Source organism: Astatotilapia calliptera, chromosome 17 (genome assembly GCF_964374335.1).
Source record: "Astatotilapia calliptera chromosome 17, fAstCal68.1, whole genome shotgun sequence".
Lineage (NCBI taxonomy): Eukaryota > Metazoa > Chordata > Actinopteri > Cichliformes > Cichlidae > Astatotilapia > Astatotilapia calliptera.
Window position 1 is genome coordinate 7,465,326 of NC_137438.1, and position 21,175 is coordinate 7,486,500.

The 21,175-nt window shown below is 40.2% G+C and overlaps 1 protein-coding gene across 6 annotated transcripts in view; it reads right to left on the bottom strand.

Moving 5' to 3' along the window:
• Positions 1 to 21,175, bottom strand: part of lrp8 (low density lipoprotein receptor-related protein 8, apolipoprotein e receptor) — a 177,105-nt gene that overhangs the window by 68,242 nt on the left and 87,688 nt on the right. For all 6 annotated transcript variants that reach the window (XM_080291918.1, XM_026146708.2, XM_080291920.1 and 3 more), the window contains exon 4: positions 5,739 to 5,867. In XM_080291918.1, coding sequence (XP_080148044.1) covers positions 5,739 to 5,867 — 129 coding nt within the window. The remainder of the gene's footprint in view (positions 1 to 5,738; positions 5,868 to 21,175) is intronic.

Genomic DNA, 21,175 nt, shown 5'->3' on the forward strand with positions numbered 1-21,175 from the left:
CTCATCCGTAAACACTCTGCATCTTACACGTGATTTAGTTTATTTTGAAGTCTCAACAGGATCTTGAGCTTTATTGTGAAAGGTTTATGTGGAACATAAACAAGCGGACACACGATGGTTTTACCGTCGTTGTTGCTAACGACAACGCATAAAAACAAATGTTTGTTTGTCTGTAGTCTGGTTATATTGAATATAAGAGAAAGAGAGAACTTTAAGAAATAAATATAGCCACTACAGTGACCATCAAAACGATGAAAAAATATTACCGTAAACGGTTTATTTTACGACATCACGAAACAAACGATTGCGTAAAATGAAATGATAGACGTTTTTATATCGTCATCCGATATATATCGTTATATCGAACAGCCCTAATAGGGGATGGATGAAAGTAACAGATTTCAAAAAGGAACTATGTTTTCAGACACACCATCGATGAACTAATTTGTGTTTGTGGGTGGTATAGCGCTCTCTCTCTCTGTGAAGCCATTTCTATAGTTTTACCAAAGATCTTGATGAGTACGCTCCCACAAGCATAACATTGTAAGAAAGTCAGGCAGGGCTATTGGTCCGTTATTCTGCTTCCAAATGTTTATCACGTAACTGAACTTCATTGTTTGTGTGGCAAACACTCATTTGATGTTCCAGCTGTGTCTGGTACATCAATTAAAGATTATTTTTCCAAGAACAACAAATGGAAGAGCGGGAAAAAATTAGGTTACCAGATACCCAAAGGGAGTGCTGGTCTCATTAGTCTTTGCAAATGTTTTATCTTTATCTGTTTAAAGGACGAGAAGGAGGTGGGCTGACACATGCATATACTTTTATATTTTTTCTTGTGCTGCAGCACCAGTGACAGTATTGAGATACTCGCTTAGTAATAGGTAAATAATGACACCAACAACGCATCGCTTTCCCCCCTCTCATACCTGTGTGCATTCAAGGTGCAGATATAAATAAAGTTCACTGTACTTAATAGCATCTAGCCAGCGCTACAAACGAAGAGTGCACAGAAATGGACTAGTACTTCTTTTCTTTTCTTTTTTGTGGTTGGTAATTTTAAATGTAGCTCCACAAACATCAAACACACAAACTGTTTCTGTGAAATCTTTCACAAAATGTGTCTGCTACATGAATGAACAGTTAGTGCATTTCCCAGGGAGGGAAAAAAACCTAAATGCATGATGGAAAAAGATGTAAGAAAGAGAGAGGGCAGATGAGAGATCATTTTAATATAACTGCTCTGCAGATGAAATTTAAATCTTATATGTAATGTCCTAATTCATTTTAGAGTTTTTAAATCAACAAACTGTGAGTATACCAATTTTGTTTTATTCCCAGTTTTCATGAAACTACTGTGCAGTTTAGTCTAGTCTAAACTGGTTAGTTTGTTGTGAACATTACAGTGATGTTGCACTGCTGTAGAGCGGCTGTGGTGTTCATGGTTAAAGTTAGTTAACATCAAATTAAATTCACTTGCTCAATTCTACATTTCATACAAGCTTTATTAGGTTTAGAAAAATCAGCTATCGAGTCATTTGCTTATATCTTACTGAATTTAACTGACTAAATCTCCCAAGAGCAGTGATTTTCTGAGAAGCAGTGCTGGTCACAGCCTGCACACAAAGAAATCCCTTCTGTCGCTCACAAAACAAGTTACTGTGTGAAGCATTTCTAAGCGATACTTTTCCCCACATTACACTACTACGCTCCATCTTAGGGTTCTCCCACCTGCCAAATCCCACTTCGACCCCTGCATGGACTACAGCAGCATTAAGCTATGGTAACATTATATTATATAATATATATCTTCTGTAAAGTCTACTCAGACAGAAACCCTCTTCAGAGATGTTATATGACTTGCCCCATAAACACACAAGGGTGTGTGTATGTGTGCATGTGTGTTATAGGGGCAAATGCAAACTTCAATCTTGTGCCACACTGAAAGTGACACATGAGTATTGCTAGATATGACCTGCAAATATTTCCATCACAGATTTCATGACAAAGTAATGAGAGTGCTTATTTAGACATGAAACCGATATGATCGCATGTCCTCAGATTAATGGAAAGGAGTGTTTGTAGAGGAGGTGTATTCAGGAACATGCATTCCCACGATGATGCACACAGACTCAGAATGTAGAAACAGTACCTGTTTTGCTGCTACTACCACACTGTGACTAAAGTGACAGAGTAAGCTGAGGAGTCTTTGTGACTACAGCTCTTTTAATACTTTAACCAACAATGAATCCTCTTTTGTGACTTCCCACATAATATGATGAAGAGCTGACATTTTCTATTAAAAAAATAAAAATAAAATGTCAAATCTCGGCAGACCTGCAAGTAAACTGTACCTTCAGAGGCTGGTGGAGGTGTAAAACTGCAAGGTGGTGCTTTTAAACGCTGTAATGTTCTTAATTTGTGTTCCTCCACTTATTGAATTTGTTATCTGCATCTGTAATAAGGCGATATCTGCACTCTGTGTTTAACTGATGGATATGAAATTTGAATTTCAGATACTCTGAATGGTTTTGTGAAATTTTGTGTTTTGGAAAAAGAGTTAAGTTTTCATGAAAATAAAGACTAGCGTTAATGGATCCATTGTGCTGTTGGGCTTTAAGTCAGCTTTAATGTGTGATCTCTAAATGTCCGGTCAACTTTTTAATATTCATCAAAGGCTGATCTCTGCAGCAGAACGCCTATAACACCCACCTATATAATCAAACCACTTCAGACAGTAAATCAATTACCATCAAGGGCCCTATGAATTTCTTTTTTTTTTTTTTTCCCCCCCACAGGCGCATTAACCACTTTATTTTCTACTGAAAAAGGTGATGAAGAGTTGGCCAGGCCAGGCAGATGAAAGGCAATGGAAGACTATCAATACACAGAAATACAGTGGAAAATTACAGGTGCTAAGTAAGCATGGGAAGAAAACTTATACACGAGATACAGACGGTATGTGAACAGTGCAGCTTGGGTTACATGACTAAATCAACAGTGCCTGCTGTTTTCATTAGGTCATGGTCATAGACGCCCTATAGAGATCTCCGTGTGCTACCGTCAACCTAAAGCGCACACACAAAATAAAAACAGATGAACTGGGACAAACACAAAAAAGACTAGAAGGAAGGTGTGGGAAAGAAGATGAGTTAGGACATCCTGCTAACCATGAGAAAAACAAACAAACCCCAAACAGTTATCACAACTTCTAAAATGTGGAAAAATTGTAACAAATTCCAGATTTCATGTGTTTTACACTAAGAAAATTCTGGATTAGCACGCAGCTGATGTGTGAAAGCTTTTTTTTTCTCCATATAGACAATAGAGAGGTGGGAATCAGCAGACGGCCCACAATATGGTATTTTCACAATACTTCACTCATGATGCGATATTGTTACGATTTTTAACATTTTGCAATATGCTGCGCAATAACAAATCAGAGTTTATCACCTTATGATGCAATCTGTTTCTCATAAAACAACAGTTAAGTGTGATAAAGACAAGAATTCACATTTAAATTCACACTTGCTGTAAGGCGACCCTGCAGTCCCTCTTGTTCACAAAATTCACAGAGTACTTGAATTTATGTAATAAAGCATCAATATTTGGGTCTCTATATCAATAAAATATCGGCATGCAAAGTATCACTATACTATGCTATATCGATTTTTTTGTGGATGGCAATTAACGTGAATTATTACACTGAACAAAAACGAAGATGCGCACAGAACACAAAGAAATCAAAGAGGAGAGTTCGCAGAAGAGACTTTAAGGAGAAAGAGATTCATGCTGGTGCAAACCACAGGATCCCTCTGTGGAAGCAAACAATAGCTGCAAACCGATACTTTTAACTGTGATGAAGAGGCATGTGATGCACTCGCAGTGTGCAGATGCCCCCGTGACTTATGTGGTGAGACAATATCCATGGTTTGAAGGCAGCATGTTACAGCTAACAGCAACACTGTATTAATTATAATACATGAGGAGGCATTTGTAGAGTTTTGTTGACTGCCAAATTGGGGAGTCTGCACATCTTTGCGCCTCATCTTCAGCATGAGAATATATGAATGTCAAAGTTTCTGAAGGACAATGCCAGCATTATGGGAATAATCTGAAATGCATAATCTTGTAGTTTCCTAGTGAGGACACTTGGTACATACTCTCTCTGCTTTAGGCCCCTGCATACAAAAACTGGTCTAAAATGACCCCACTTTGTCTCCATTAAAACATAATGACTGTGACAGTAAAAAAGCCATTTTTCATTTGGACAAAGGCACCAACATTATATTAGAGATATTAGAGAAATTCAGAACATAAAGGGCAAACTGTACATGCAATCTATATTCTTCAAAAAAATATGCTGTGGGTGCATGTGTTTGTTTCAGATTTAAAATCAATAATGCTGCAGGCCAGATGTTTATGCTGATGAAAATCAATACCCCTTTTTCCTACAGCTTTGATATCAGCTGGGAGGATGTATGCTACAAAGTGTGACAGCAGTCAATGTATGCGTAATTACTAAAAACATGTGAGGGCATTGCTGATCAAACAAGTGTGTGCTTTCTGAAGAGACAGACTTGGGCTTGATTTCCATCATGACTGTAAAGTAGATGACAAGAAATTTAGCAGTCAATTCCAAAAGCGTTAGGATGCTTTGAAGTAACGATGGGCAGAGGTTCAACAATCTGCAAAAAAAAGTGCATTTACAAATTGTGGAACGATTTCAGAATAATGTTCCTCAACATAAAATTTCAAAGACTTTGGGTGTCTTATCATTTACGCTTTATAATATAAAGGCTGAAAGTCAATATTGGATGCCTGTAATCTCTAGCACTGCGTTAACAACAGGCATGATTCTGTCATGGAAAGTGCATGGACTCAGTGCCATTCACAAATGCAGGTTAAAGCTCTATCAGACAAACAAGATGCAAGCATGAGATGAAAGCATGCATAAATGCTGCCATCTTTGCTGAGTAACATCTGAATTAAAATGAACTATGGTAAAATGACTAAAGATGGCTAAAAGATGGACACCGCACACTCTGGACTAAAGAGGAGAGGGACAGTCGGGCTTGTTATCAGCCCTACAGTTTTGGCAGATTACACATCTGGAAAGGAACCATGAATACAGGTATACATACAGGTTTTAGAGCAACATATGTTTCCATCAAGATGATGTCTTTTTCACGACACTATACTAAACTGCATCCTGTGTCTATTGCAACATCTGGATGCTCCACTGGCCTAAGTGTAGTCCAGACTTTCACCGACTGAAAACATTGGGAGCATTGCAAAAAGAAAAACATCACAAGAAAGATTCAGGACTGTTGAGCAGCCAGAATCTTATATGAGACAAGATAGAGACAGTCATTTTCTTCCACCAGTCCAGCAGCTGCTCTCCTCAGTTCCCAGATGTTTACAGACAGTTGTTAAAAGAACAGCAGATGCTACACAGTGGAAACCATGGCCCTGCCCCAACTTTTTTGAGACATCAAAGTCAAAAAGAGACAATATTTTTCTTAGAATGGTGCATTTGATGTGTTCTATTATAAGTAAAATAACTGCATTCAGTTTATATTTATGTTTTACACAGTGTCCCCACTTTTATGGAATTGGGGTTACACGTTACATTATTCCCAACTGGAATACAACAGACTGACTGCACTGTAACATGAAAAGTGTGCCGCGTGTTTAACTATGTGCTTCTTCCTTCACCATTTCCACCACAAACTTACCCGCGGCGCACTGCTCCTCATCTGCCCCGTTCTCGCAGTCCCTCTCTCCGTCGCATCGCCATGACAATGAAACACATTTGCTGGCAGCCCCTCCGCAATCAAACTTCTCTGGAGGACAGGTCTGTCGGCCTGTGGTTGCAGGGCAAGGGTGAAAGACAGCAAAGGAGAAAAGGCGGAGGGTGGGGGATGGGAAGAAGAGGAATGAGTGGAAGAAAATTGGCGTAAAAAGGGGGGAGAGAATGAAGTCAGGGAGAGTAAGATGGGACAAGAAAGGGAAGGAGGCAAAAAGATGGAGAGAGAAAAGAGAGCCAGTCAATGAAGCAGTTTGATAACTTAGTTATCTTCTCTCTCAAATCGATCCCTCTTCAAAGGTCTGCAATTAAATTAGACACACAGCTACAGTGGAACAAAGGAGTGGGAACACTGTCACACAAGACACAGAGCTGGGGGAAAAACAATGTAGACAAACAAACAAAGAAAGAAACAGAAGGAAGCCAAACAAGAAAAAAGTGCCCAAGTCTGTGTGTGAACAACTGTTTCAACCAGGGATCATTTTTCCATGAATATTTAGCCTTAAGAGCTAGATAACAATGTGCCAATATAAATGTTAAAAAGCCCAAGTCAAGACCCCACAGCTCATTTCCAAATTATTTATAAATGGAGCTACACAACATCTTTCCAAAATGCGCCTAATTCACCTCTTAGCTAGCTTAAACTCGGACACATATCGCAACAAACTGCTGTGAAAAAGGACACTTGGTGTATAGAATACTATATTGGTTGTTATTTTGAGTGTAAATCAGAGAAAGCAAAAGAAGTGGAAAGCTGCACATCGCAGACAGTGAAACACACTCCTTTACACACTGTGTGTGACTGAGAAAGTAGTCCCTCTAGATAAAAGCCTATTACAGTAGTCAAGGCCATTGTTCCTGCGTGTGTAACCCATGAGGTTGCTAGAGGGAGGAGGAGGGAAACACTCCGTTCTAATACATCAAATTTACACAGCCCACAGTCCCTGCAGCAAAATCCCCGTGCCTTTTTCCGGCAACCCACTATACACCCTCACCCTGCCTCATTTTCCCCTCACCTCTCTCTTTAATGTCTCTCACTCCCACTCTAACGCCACAGAGACTCGAGCCCCAGATTACATTACAGCACTGTGTCAAACTCAACTCCATCAATTACACACATCTGACCACCAGCATGCTCGCTGGCAACAAGCCTATGTTTGTTGCAGCCGCAGATCAATAGTACCTATGGGATTCGCCCATTCCGGCTTCACTCTCCATTTTATTCTTCTCACATTCCTCCTCCTTGTTTTGATTTTTTTTAAACAACACTCTGATATTCAAACACTGCCCCTGGTGGTGGGACGTTGGGACTAGTTTAGCCAAGAGCGACTGCAAGAATCCTCTCCAGCTGTGCACTTTTGGTTGATGTGATCACCTTTGAAGTCATCCACTTGAATTTTCAGTCTTCTCTAAAACTGGGTTTAAGGTTAGACTTGGGCCCTGGTGCCGGGCTGGATCTTTTGGGTGACCACTTTCCTCTCACCTCCATCTTTCTTCCTCTCACTGAATATCGAGCTCTTGCGCGAGCATCTTTTCAAACCGTCATCCCCTAAATGAGGTTTCTCCTTCCCTTTAAAGAAATAAAAAGCCTCCTGCAAATCCGCTTTAAAAGACCCAACGAGTAAGCGCCATATCAGCGCAGTGTAGCTATTACTGCCAAAAGGGACTGAATGGTCTGCGTGTACAATAAGAGCGCGTGCGGGTGAGTGCACGTGCCCATGTTCTTGTGCCTTTGATGCAAAGAACGCAGCTCTTCTGGATGATGTGAAGGTGTGAATGTGATGTGGGTTATGTGGAGGTGTCTTAATATGTGAATTGTCTCAGCAATCTAAATGTGGGCCTCAGAGATCTGGTACTATACAGACAATAGTGTTCCTGGCCTCCACATTATCTGGCTTTTCTAAGAGAGTGTGTGTGTATATTAGTGTGTGTGTGTGTGGCAGTGTAATACTACTGTGGGAGACTTCGTCAGTTTCATACAAAGCCTAACATGGAAACATCACCTAAGGGCTTCAGTCCACCAAGTGTCTGACTGACAGTTGGGTTAAAAGGATGTAATTTGTCTGACTGACCATTTCTGGCCCCTGAGAGCCAGAATGGTCGACTCACGGATAAACTGCCAATCACGAGGCTGAATACAGATGAGCAAGGGGAAAAAAAAAAAAAAAAAAGAGCTAACACTGATTATGACAAAACGAATTAGAGGATTCTCACCCCAAGGGTAATCATTTTCCATAAATACAAAGAAGTACGATTCCTGCTGATGTACAATCAAACAGTAACCTATAACTATTAAAAAGTCAATTCTTCTGCTCTCTATTAGAATTTGATAGACCATAATAACAGTTTCATCCCCACCAATAGCTTCTACATAAGGTCTCTCTATTTGCTGCCTCAGTTACTGTGCAGCCCATTCCCAGACAAAATTGGGTTGTGCAAGCTAAGAAATCTGTTTTTACGCTGCATGCGGAAGCAACAGGAGTTTGTGTGGACCAAGCTGAAGCGGGTAGCACATGGAGCAATTGGCATGATCAACATCGGTCGCCGTGCCTGTACAGGCCAAAATAAGAAAAACAAAAACATGCCTGCTCTATCAAGTCTGCATCTCAGGAACAATCTGATCAGCATGTAATCAAAAGGAAAACAAACATCGTATCATGTATTTTTTAATCTAGGGTGTATTTTTGTTTTTTCCTTTGCCAGTCCAGATGGTGTTGATAATGAAGTCACAGTTAAAGTTGCTTTCCCCAGTCTTTCAAAAATTGGTGCTGAGAGCAAATTTGCCCTCTGTCTATCTCTCCTTGTTCCTTCTCTCACTAAATGCTGACAAGGTGGACAAAAGTGGTAAAGCAGGCACTAAAGAGAACTGCAGGACTTCCTGAGGGAGAGATACTGCAGACTCTGATCGTGTTACATGCAGAGTGCAATATCTGACTCCTGCTCCCACCTTCTCAGGAAAAAGATGTACACAAGTCCATAAAAGCATCCTAATGCAAATAAAGACGCACGTAACTCTAAACTACAAATGCAGTGTTTGTGGAGACCGCATGTACACCAAAACAGCTGTGAATCATCGCCTCAGCTGCCAGTCAAAGTGAGTGAATTCACCTTTGTACTGAATGAATATTTCAAGAGCTGTGAAACTGCTGTGGCACAGATATAAACACTTGGCCGTTAGCTCCCAGTTACCTTTGCTTATTGCCAAGGCTTAGAGCAAATAATAGGCGAGGCACTGATACTAGCCATGCTCCAGTGGAGCTGCTTGGTGATGAGCAGTAAGACACTGAGGGCTCAATACAGCAGCTCCCTGGTGGGTGTAGGCATTATCGAATAAGTGTAAAAACGGGTTGGGAAACAAGCATGTACTCTTAGTGAATATAACAGGATACATCAGTGTAAAGGAAACAAACAAGTGCAAATTGGCTGGATGACCAGGTCAGAGCCTTTCCCTCAACTTTCATTTCTGTGACACAAACAAAGCACGCGAGGCTCAACAGATTCAGCCTTGAGCCTCTCTATTCACACCGTAACCCCATTTATACATTTATTCACAGGCCGACTCCGGGTAAGGGGTAATTTTACTTTGAGAGCATGAGCCTGATTTCATTAATATGGCAGTGCTATTAGAGAATAGCAGGTACTATGAGAAAACACAGGAAATTATGATGAGGGAAAACCAATGTACCCAGTTAAATTCCTTAACAGTCTTGTGTGCGTAGAATAAGTTAAAAATTCACTGCTTAGTGTTAGCAATACAGCCTGTGAAGGGATGCAGTAGCGAAATGCTGCAAGCCAAACTAAATTTATGAGTGACCTCTGTGGCCTCCTGTGCAGATTGCATTAATAGAAGCTTGCGCTGCAGTGTGAAAGTGAACTAGGACGAGATAGCTGGCTCCAGGAGGAAAAAAAAAATTTACACAGCAGCTCTAGCTTTGTGAATTTATTGGTAGGAAGCATATTATCACATGAGAAAATATTCAATGAATGTTTGACTTATTAGGATAGACTGGGATTTTGATGATTGGAAGAAATGCATTCAGTGTCAACTTTATTTTAACTACATAAATCCACTGTATATTTTAAGGGAAAAATGGCTTTAATCATTTTTAATGTGTTGGTTTAGTATTTTGTACATTCTGGATATGAAATAGGTTTTTGCTCATCCTGGGGTCAGAAAACTCATTTGGCACACAGAACACGATGCAGTCTTTTAATTCAAACACGTCCACAACCAGAAGTAGTACACACTTGTTATTCTCCTCACATGGCCCGTCTAAGTGTCTATTATGAGGAGGGTATAGGGGTGGACGGAGCAAGGAGCTGTATGCTAATGAACTTTTGATGAACTACCTTTTTAATTTCCCTTCACAAGGAGGGAGGGATTGGAGCATTGTGGCGCGGCACCACGTCCAGTATACAGCTCCATGCTTAGCATCGAGGCGAGCCTCGTAGTTGATTGATGTAGAAGTCCCCAAGCCCCGTAGGCTAATGCTAAGATAATTATTTATTACGAGTTGCGTGTGTGAGGCCAGGTAATAGAAGCAGTCCTTAAGTCACTGTCCATCACAATGAGACACAACGTCAAAACAAAAGCCACTTGGGAGAGTATGTGGTAATATGGCACATGATAAATGAGGAGGAACGGAGGCTTGTAGATGATTTACCCTGTATCGACACGAAGCATTGTACCTGCATGAATTTAAAATGCTTTAAGGTACACCGCAGACGGCACAGCATTGATTGATGAGGTACCCCGTTTTAATGTCTTTTTATGCAAAAAACACAGAAGAAACATGACATGTCTCACTACATTGGTGGCATATTATGAATGCCCAGATACTCTGCAATGCTTTGAATGTCAATTGAGTCAGCAAGCAAGCAGTACAAAGCAAAAAACAAAACAAAACTGTGTACCATATGAAAGGCATTAAGTTCTTTGTAGCCACTTGCTTTTTATTGTGTCACTTTATTTTTCCTGGTCTTTTTTAACTTTAGAGGACACAACATAGTTTGTAGTTCCTTCTGGTACCTATGTTCATCAGAGCTGTGAAAAAAGAGAAAATAAACATATTTCTTGCATGTGTTTGACAGATCATCAATTGAGTCCAGCAGGAGGGAGTCCATAACAGTTGATCGTCTGTGAAACTGAATCATTAAACTCAAGTTTCAGCCGTGAGGTGGCATCATAAATTGGCGACTGCATGCTTGAGAACAGTAAACCTTTACTGCTTGGCTACTCTGTGTGGTATAAAATCTGGGCCGAAGCATGTCTTGAATCAATACACAGTGAGGTACTGCACCTTACTGGAAAGCTTGGTCTGTATATTTAAAGGTCATATTAAATTTTATCCATGTATTTTAAGACCATTAAGTACACGCCACACCACAAACACTTAAATGTCTCTGCCTAATGTCTTTATATTTATCTTCAAGTATACAAGACAAGAAATAAGGGCGAAAAGAAGGGAGGTGGGATGTAAGGTGGGAGAAAGCGGTCAGATATTGGTCACAACATTGGAGAACATCAATACAAGGACAAACTGGAATCGAGGCAATTAGAGGAAGCTACTAGAAAGAAAGAGAAAGGCATCGAGCTGGAATTGGATCGGAATGGGGCTTCTTGTGAGTGCAGGGCCAAATTTACACAGATAAGAAATAAATAAATAAATCTTTGGCCACTCATTTACGCTGGAAACATTTTTACAAGATAACACTCTACAAATTGATCGACCTGCACATTAAGACCCAATCACAAATGTAAAATTCCACTCCACGCTGCGTTTCAAGCCGAATTACATCTTAATGTAGAATCGAATTGGAGAAGCAGTCCATGACGCAGTATGGAATAATTACTTTTGTTTTAAAGCTGTAACCTTAGTGAGAGGAGAAGAGCGGCAGTCCACAAAGGACGGGAAGGCGAGACCTCGCAGATGATCAATGATTCATTCAAGACCTGGGATGTAGGGATCAGCCAATTATTCGGCGTGTAAGGACTTTTTAAATCTAATGGTTTGATCGTTTGTAGTGGGTCGTGTCATCGTGTGGACACTCATTAACCTCATTCCAAGCAGCAGTCTTTTTTGTCCTCCCTGAGGCGCCCAATGCTTTCATTAGTGGCGCGTAAGGTGCCTCCAAGGGGCAGACACTTTGAACTGCAGGTACCATTTATCTTTGTTTCGTAACCATTGACTAAAGCTTTCAGCTAGTACCTGCTCAGGTCTGAGCAGTGATATTTAATGTGGTTATTAGAGGCAAAACAATTAGTCAGTTCATTAACTGCATGATTGACAGGAAGATAGCTTATTGAAAAAAAAGGTGGGGGAAAAGTGAGATATTCTTTGGCTGCACATCCCAAATGTGGTTTTCTGTCTCATATGTCACTTTTAACTAAATATTATTAGGTTTTGGACTTTTGTTTTGGACAAGATATTTGAATAAGTCAGCTTGAGCTCTGGGAAGTTGTGACAGCATTTTTTCACTATTTGTCTGGCATTTCATAGACTTTAGATCAATCTATGATGAAAAGGCTGGCAACCTGTCCATGGTGTGTCATGTGTCTATGGTAGGCTAGGCTCCAGCTCCCCCCCCCCCAACCCTGAAATGGAAAAGTATGGGTGGATGGATGAATCAGTGCATGCATTATATCCTTGCGGTCAGTTTTTTTTTCTCCCCCCTTTCGCATCATACAGAAATTTAGTAAATATACAGAATTTGTCCTGCATATTTACTCACATTTGTGCAAATTTGACAGACAAGATCAGCAAAAGAATTGAAGGATTCAAATGACATGTAAATCTTACTTCAGGTTCAGTGACAGTTAGCTTTGTTCGTGGTGTTGAATTAGCCTACAAAGCACTGCATTACTCACAGAAGAAAATCATGCTTTATCGGGCACGAATAGCTCACATGGATTATTTTGTAGACAGATTAAGTGTGCCTAGGCATGTACAACAGGCAGAATTACTACATGTACGAGTTAAAAAGGGGTTGCATGTGCTCTAAATATATGGACTGTTACATATATTTGTTAATGCATGACTGAGTACATCTTTGGTTACCTTTATATATCTTTCCATGTATGTGTGAATGCTTGAGCATGAAGAACACTGCACATTGAGAACTGGAGCATAATATTTCATGGCAATGGGGAATTGTATTTGGCAAAAATGACAATGGAAAGACAACGGAGCTCGATTTAGAAATCAAACAAGAGCGTCACGTTAGAATTTTTACTAAGGTCATCTAATTTCACAATTTAACGTCCTTAACTAAGTGAGACCATAAACTGGAGATTTTAGCATAGGAGTACACAGGAATTGACCCGTATTTTGAAGCTTTACATGAGCGTATACGCCATTGCCATCTGGGTTACCAAAAAATAGATGCGATGGGGAGTAATGAGTATGACTATGTTTCATTCCATAATTATATAATCCCCTATTTTCAGACATAGTATGGTCAAGATTTACAAAATACTTATTTTTTTCTTTTTTGGCCCCAAATCAAAGACCGAGGCCATAAACAGCAGAAAAGTGCTTACAGAGTTCAAGAAATAAAGTTATTTTCCGGACGTCTCTTTGTAACGACAGCTATTGCCATTTTGTGGTCTTTGGATAGAAACCAAGTTAAAGGCACTTCAATATTGGCTTCATTTTTCTAACCTGTAAGCTACAACCATGTTTTATACAGTCTATGATTTCATGCAAGTTTCAAGCGGTGTTCCGGGGTACTGCTAGTAGCTAGTAACAATTAAACGTTAAATGTTTGGATGGATCCAACATAACAGATGTCTCCTTTCACAAATTTTGTTTACCTATCAACTCAAGTTTGGTTGAGTTGGTTGACCCTTTAGTGCGGAATGTAAATGACGTAGAGTTTGGAAGCAGTGGGAAAAGCCAGCCCAGCTAAGTATGTATCGCCAACTCCACCGGCCATTGTCCTTCAGATGTGAAATCCAATTTAGGGAAAGGGCGTATGCAGTTAATATCAGATTACATTGTAAATGAAGGTTAGTGTTGATTAGTGCCTTTCATTGGAACGTTGATCTCCAATTATTGCAGCCCTGATGTAAGGAGTGGAGGGAGAATGTTGGAGAGAGAAAGATCAAAGTCAAGGGAAAGAAGAGGGGGGAAAAAAACTGATCAGAGAGAGCAGGTGCAGAGAAAGGAGAAAGAAGCGGGATTCCAATAATACAGGAAAACAAGGGGGGCTGGGAGGTCATGCAGTGAGAACAACAAAACAAAACTGTGAACCTATGACAATAACAAAACAGTAGGGGTGCAACCATACTCGTATTGATATTTAACGTTCGATACAGTGCTTTCGGTTTGGTACGCATATGTATCAAACAATACAAAATTTTTAATTTATTTTATCAACTTTTCTTCTGACGATGCTGTCTGTGTTGAGTGCTCAGTGGATCTGCGTTCGACTACTCCGCCTAGGCTGCACTGTCGAGTGCAGATCCACTGAGCGCAGCGCAAGCTAGCAAGACAGAAGCTAAGCTCGTTGCAACATGGCAACTGCCTCAACGCTACCAAACTGAGCCTCCCCCACCCTCATTCAGATCTGGCGTTTGGAACTATTTTGGTTTTCATGTGACGTATGACCCTGATGGTAAGCGCGTCATGGACAAAAGTAAAACAGTATGTCCGATGTGCCACGCAACGCTCAATTGATGGGAACTAGTGCGTTAACGCAGTTAGCTTGTTAACGTGTTGACGCCGTCCAGCCCCACGCACGGGGCGATCCGCGGTAACTCGTTAACGGAGATTTGCGGCATTATGGTGTTAAAGTCATTTTAACGAGAGTGGGAACACAACGAATATGACTGCACATTTATCTGACATCATCCTAGTGCAAAGACAAGTGGAAGCAGACAAAAACAATCGTTGCACACCTATAAAACAGCCACAAGTCCAAAGTAAGATCTGAAAAGCCTATGGGGATAGATAACCAACAGCGGCCCCCGCCATCAGGATGCGAACCAGTGTCACTGCAGCTATATACAACCATGGCAACAAAGTTTCTCTAGATGTGAATTTTTGAGCTGTGTGTTTGAAAGCATGTAACAGTGAGTGACAACATGCCTAATAGAATTCAAAAGTCTTGCACTCAGTTCTGTGCAAACCTCTTAAATTCCCAGCCGAACTATTTAATTTTTTTCTGCAAATGAAAATGTGAATAAGGGCGGGTAGATTTCTCCTGCGGGTTTAGCTCACATGTATTTCTCGTAGGTGACGCTGAAAGTTTCCACTGAAAATTGCTCTCTCTCCCTCGTGCTCCCTCTCTCTATTTTTCCCCTAACTCTATCCGGTGTGAAGGAGCAGGAGAACACGGTTGTTAAATGTGGAACCATTAGCACAGTCTAGACCTATGTGTCTGGCAGTGCCATGGGGGGAAGAAATACAGCACAACACCAGCGCTTTCATAGGAAATTGCCACTTTCTTCCAACGGGGCCCTCTAAATTGTTGTTTAGTAGACGACGCATTGGGAATTAAAAATATTGCCAGTGGCTAGTGCCACATCTCTCAGCTGATGACAGAATGCAGGAAAGGGAGGTACACAAAAAGGAAGGCAAACGAGGGAAAAGAGGCAGTCAGGACTCTATTGAGGGATGCAGAGCGTCGCGCTGAACTTGATGGGGAAACTGAGCTCATTTCCTCCGAGGCACTTTATTGAAATGCAAGGGCAATGCACAAAAACAGATCTATAAAGAGAAACAAAGGCAGGTAAAATTACTTCTAAAGACTTCTCTGTGGAATTTTGAAAGAAAAATATTTCTGGCTCTGTGAAACTGCCTCTCGCACGCGCCCACACACACACACACGCACACGCACACACTCTAAATCTAGGCAATGGAAAACGGGTTCGGTCGAATTATAAATTTAACCAATTTTTGTGGTCTTAAAAACAAGAGAAATAAATAAATAATTTCCTGGATAATTAATTTGAGTCACAACGAGAAAATGGAACCCCACGGAGAATGTTTGAAAACGACAGCTCTGCGGGTATCATCCCCAAAGAACATCTGCATGAATCACACTTTATTACTGTAATTATCAAATGCAAAAAAAGGCAAGCTTTATATCCAGTCGCGCTTCTGCCATGTCGGCAAATTGTTATGTCCACACGCTCACGTTATACTGTTACCACACAGCTATTTAAGTCACAAAACACCAGTTAAGTTATGCTGTATCAGCTTTAAGATTACTTGTGTTATGCATGCTTTGGTCATGGAGACGGCAGCTTCTCTTTATTTGCTGTTCTTCTTCTAGCTCCCATCACTAATTTTTTCCATTTTTGACAAATCAAAATTAGATGCATTTAAATATCTATATGAAACTCATCTTTAAAAAAAAAAAAATCACTATTATCACTTCCTACATGCAAACCTATCATGAACTCCTCTGTATACCAAAGTATTCAAGAGTCAAATGTGAGGCCACCTCCCTGAAATCCTAAAGACTGGCCACAAATTGGGTCATGCAACAGCACAATAATCTCAAACACAGCAGCCAATCTATAACAGAATGGCTGAAAAAAGAAAACAATCAAGGTGTTGCAATGGTCCGAAGTCCAAACCTCAACCCAGCTGGAATGCTGTGGAAAGATCTCAGAGCTCTGCGTAAACGAATTCCCGCAAACCTCAATGAATTAAGCAACGCTTTAAAGAACGTGAACAATGTAAAGACTGATTCTAAATGTAAAATCAGGTGGTTCTAGAAGCTACTGATTCAATGGGTGTGCTTGATTTCTCACAGAACTGCATAGAGTCCCTCTTTCATAAACCCCGCCCCATGGAATAAGTCAGCTTAAAGCCCTTTTCCACTAGTACCTACCTAGATTGGCTTGACGTGACTCGACTCGGATCACCTAATGTGTGTGGGGTCATTATAGCAACACGGTTGAACGTCCTGTGACATCATTGGTATGCAACATATATACATCACAACAAAGGAGGACGTCGAGGCGATGGTATACCAGCTGCTCGGCAACGAAGAACATGGCTGGATAAAAACAGCACCGTGTGTCCCGAGTCTGACCAAAAGCCACAGACCAAGTTAAAAAAAAAAAAAATGGCGGTTTTCATTTTTCGTGAAGGAGCTCTCCTCCGATTGCTTGGAACCACGGCCAAGTAGGTACCTAGTACCAGGTACTACAACCTAATGGAAAACCCTAAAAGCGTTGTCATACCGTCCCGAGCCGACCTGAGTAGGTACCAGTGGAAAAACGCTATTACTGTATAGACATGACATGGGGAGTGCTCAATTTTGTAAGCTCATCCTTGGGTTATGCATATATCCTCCTGAGAAGCAGCCGATTCAATGATATCCTCTTTAAGTGATATTTGTTCTTTGTCTATATCTTGTGACTTATTTGAGCTACCCTACTAAGTCCTGACGAACTAAATAAAGGACATCCTGGGCTTTCCACTGATATCTCATGTGTTTGGATAGCCTTTCTACAAAAAAAAAGATTCTTTTTTGCTTGGTTCTTTGGAGGATGAATCTCATTTTTACTGATAAATGTGTTATTCAGACCTGAAGTGTGGTACAATAGAGTCACAAAACTCATGTTAGTCTTCTGTGGTTACATAATGGTGGGTTGTAGATTCAATCACAATAAACACAGCGATAGGCAAAAAGAAAGTGGTGAACTTTGGTGGCATTTAATTTTTTGCATGTTGCAGTCTGTGAATGACATTGAGCTCATAGCAACTAAAAGAACATGCAGCAAGACACTAGACTTCATCGTCTCGTTTCCAGTGTTCATAACCATATAACAGCTTTTGATTTTCTTTTGCACAGTTCTTAAATTTGCATGTTGTTAGTGTGTCCTTTAATGACAGGTCACTTGCTTTCTCCCAGACTGAAAGAACAAGGAAGGCAGACAGGTAGAGAGAGTTGGATAAAAGAGAGGGAGAGGCCACCTGGGAAATTATGGCAGGTGCTGCCGCCGCCTCAAGCATGAAAGTGAAGCTGTCCGACAGTGCAACTGACTGGATCCTTCCCTTCCACGTTCCAAAATAATTAACTCGCACAACCGCCTGCCTCCTCGCTATAATACGCTAACCTGCCTATTGTCTCAGCACACAGAGACAAGGCAAAGCCTACCTCATGACACAGAAGGAGGTGAAACTGATGACAGAGAGGACAGAGACGATGACCGAATAGGAGAAGCTGGCAATTAGGGCAATGCTGTATAGTTAAACATTAGATGACACTTATTGTATTTTCACCTGAGACATTGTGAGTGTCAGTTTTGAATTCAAAATTCTCAATGTCTTCATCTTGACTTAATATCACTGAGATATTATGATCAGCTCTTCATCGTGACCGATAAAGACTCTAAACTTCCTCTTTAATATAAAAGCATTGCAACTTTAGCCAACTAAATATCTATTAGAGTAAGAAAAATAGCACCCGTCCTCCATCTGCCTTGCCCGACAATTTCAATATTTTTTGCTAAAGTTGTTTCCTCAGACGTGCCATAATTACCAGGTCAAAAAAAAAAAAAGAAAAAAAGAATCTGAAGAGTGGCGACTGGATATAAGCGCTATAAATCATCGCTACTAGAAATTGGGAAAGACGTCCTGCTGTGATGAGAGACTCTGCTTTGACAGTTTGTGTCTTTAGATGTATGAGTTTCATCAGATGGAATGAAATCATGGCACTTTTAAAGCCCGGTGGGGTTGGGTAAGTTGATAAAAAAATGATCTAATGAGATTATAAATATAAAAAAAGGACTAAACAGAGACACAGTTTTCAAAGTGTGACCCTATATTCATGGCCTTTAATGACACATTGGAACTCAATATTGTAATCTTGTAGTATTAAAAGAAGAATTTTAGGGAAAATATCCCGAGTTCAAGGCCCTGGAATGGAGTTGTATTTGAAGCAAAGAAACAAATGCTGCCAAATCCTTTATAGTTTCTTCTGAGTAAATTAAGGAATAATTGCTTTCTTATCATATCAAAGAGCTAAAGGGAATAATAAGACTGTTGCTTTCTCGGTTTTATCCCGCTGTGTTTATCCTATCCTATCATGAATGATGATTTGAGATGACTCGACTTATAAAGTTATCACAATTCTCGTTTCTGTTTGTCTAATTTTCTCTCATTATGCTTCACAATAAGAGGCTTTTCAGAACACTCTTTATCATCATGCCTCCGAGTGTGAAAAATGCCTGAGTAGACTTAGACTACTTCTACTGATAATAAGTCTTTTGTACTATGAATATAAAATATCCTCCACAACTTCCAAAACACACAAAGCCTAAGCACTCTTGAACAGTTTTTTGCTTTTTATACAAAGTTTTCAAGCATCACTTGGACTGACGGGGCCACTGGAAAGGTTAGACGTTGCTCCATATGCAGTTAAATAAGGGGTGCAGAGTGTCTCGTGTTTGGTAACTTATCTACATGGGGACACTTAAACGGTGAGGAGTCCTCACTTTCATCCCAGAACTATAGATATGCACCAGCAGAGACAGAATGCACATACAGATGGGGTTTTAAATAATACTTGAGAGACACTACACAGCTCCTTTAATCAGCCCTGATTGTCAAACTGCAGGATCTTGTTGATGCCACTCAGTAAATGGATGCTGTAATGTCTAGACCCCAGAAATTCAGGGCTTTGATGTCTAGTAAATGGACTGGGTTCCCAGTAGCATGGAACATTATGAAAATTTAAAAGAGAGGTCATCTGTCTGGTCATTTTCACATGACTGTAGTGCATAATGAGTCTATTTTTCTAAACTGGTAACTGCAGTTGATGCAGGAACCCTAACATGGTGCCAAAATGCAATAAAGATGCTTAAGGTATTTATCTAGTATTTCAAGGCTAATTACCTCAAGAGTTTTTCTGTTATACTTACATCAGACTCATAATAATAATATTAATAATAATAATTGAGTAAAACAACTTAAAATAAAACTATTAAAACAGAAAATCATTACTTTTATTTTATTGCCTTCATGTGTTATTCTACATCTGTTCTGCTTGATTTCTTCCTCACCACCAGCTGGTTGCAGCAGGTGACTGTCCTTCCCTGAGCCTGTTTCTGCAGGAGGTTCCATCCTGTTAAAAGGGAGTTTTTCCTTCTTTTAGTTTGTGCCTTGTGAGCAAAATATAATATGAACATATTTAAGAAATTAAATTAAAAACACTTTTTACTAAACTTTGTTTCAGTATGTAGGATGATCATCGAGAATCATGTAAATCAACTGGTATTGGTACTACTTGATTTCTGGTATTGTGACCTCCTTCATTTCTTGTGTGGACTACAAAGTGCAGCAACGTTTGCAGCAAAAATGCATGTAAAACTAATTTATATTTAGAAATGTATTTAAACATGGTTCTTAAACACTGAAGTATTTAGCTTAGTTTGTTACACCAATTTGCATAACTAATTATTAAAAAGGTGTTTTTGTTAAAGTGCCACTTTGATTAAACTTTTCAAGCGCTTTAAGTGGAAAGCAACTGATTCAAATATATATGTTGTAGTTTGATGTTTGATGTTACTTTAAATAAATGTTGCTGTTGAGCAATGTGAATTTATGATACTTCAATCACAATTTATGATGCAGCTATTAAACAAAAATGTGTGCACGGTAATAAATGGTTAGCACGGTCTCTGTTTGAATTTGCTTGGACCTGGCGTGTCCTCCGTATGCCTGTGTAGGTTTTCTCTGGTTTCTCTGGAGAAAACGTTCAGTGCAGAACACTGTGCACACTCTTTCATGCATCAACCAGCACTCGTCTGATTGAACATTTTCTCCAGAATCCCCTCCAGGCCCAGGTTCATTTTCAGACGTATAATTACAGACAGCTACAGAGAGGCCTGCCTGTGTGTGTGTGTGTGTGTGTGTGTGTGTGTGTGTGTGTGTGTGCGTGCGCGCGAGAGTGTGCGTGTGTGGAGAGAGAGTGTGAGAGTGTGCGTGTGTGGTTTCAGAGGCGTCATCGGAGGTCCATAGTTAATCAGCAGGCGACCTGAAGTCTCGGGGATCAGCTCATCGATTCCCTCCTGGGGCAATCAATTCTATCAAAGGCATTACTTAAACTGAACTCAGATCAGAAAGTGGGAGACAAACTGCCCAGAAGAAATCACAAGGACAAAGTAAAGAATGTGACACAAGGCGGTAGAAGGCTGTAAGAAAGGGGGGTATATTCAGTCTATACTTTAGGACAAAGACAAGTGTTCTGAGTGAGAGACAGAAAAAAAAGGAAGATCTTAGTGAAGGAAGATCTTGTTTCTATAGACTGTATCACTCAATTAATGGTAGATCTTTTCGAGATTTTTTTAATTGTCATATTAAATGCTTTTCTCCAAGACTATCTTCAAAACAGTACGTGAAGTAG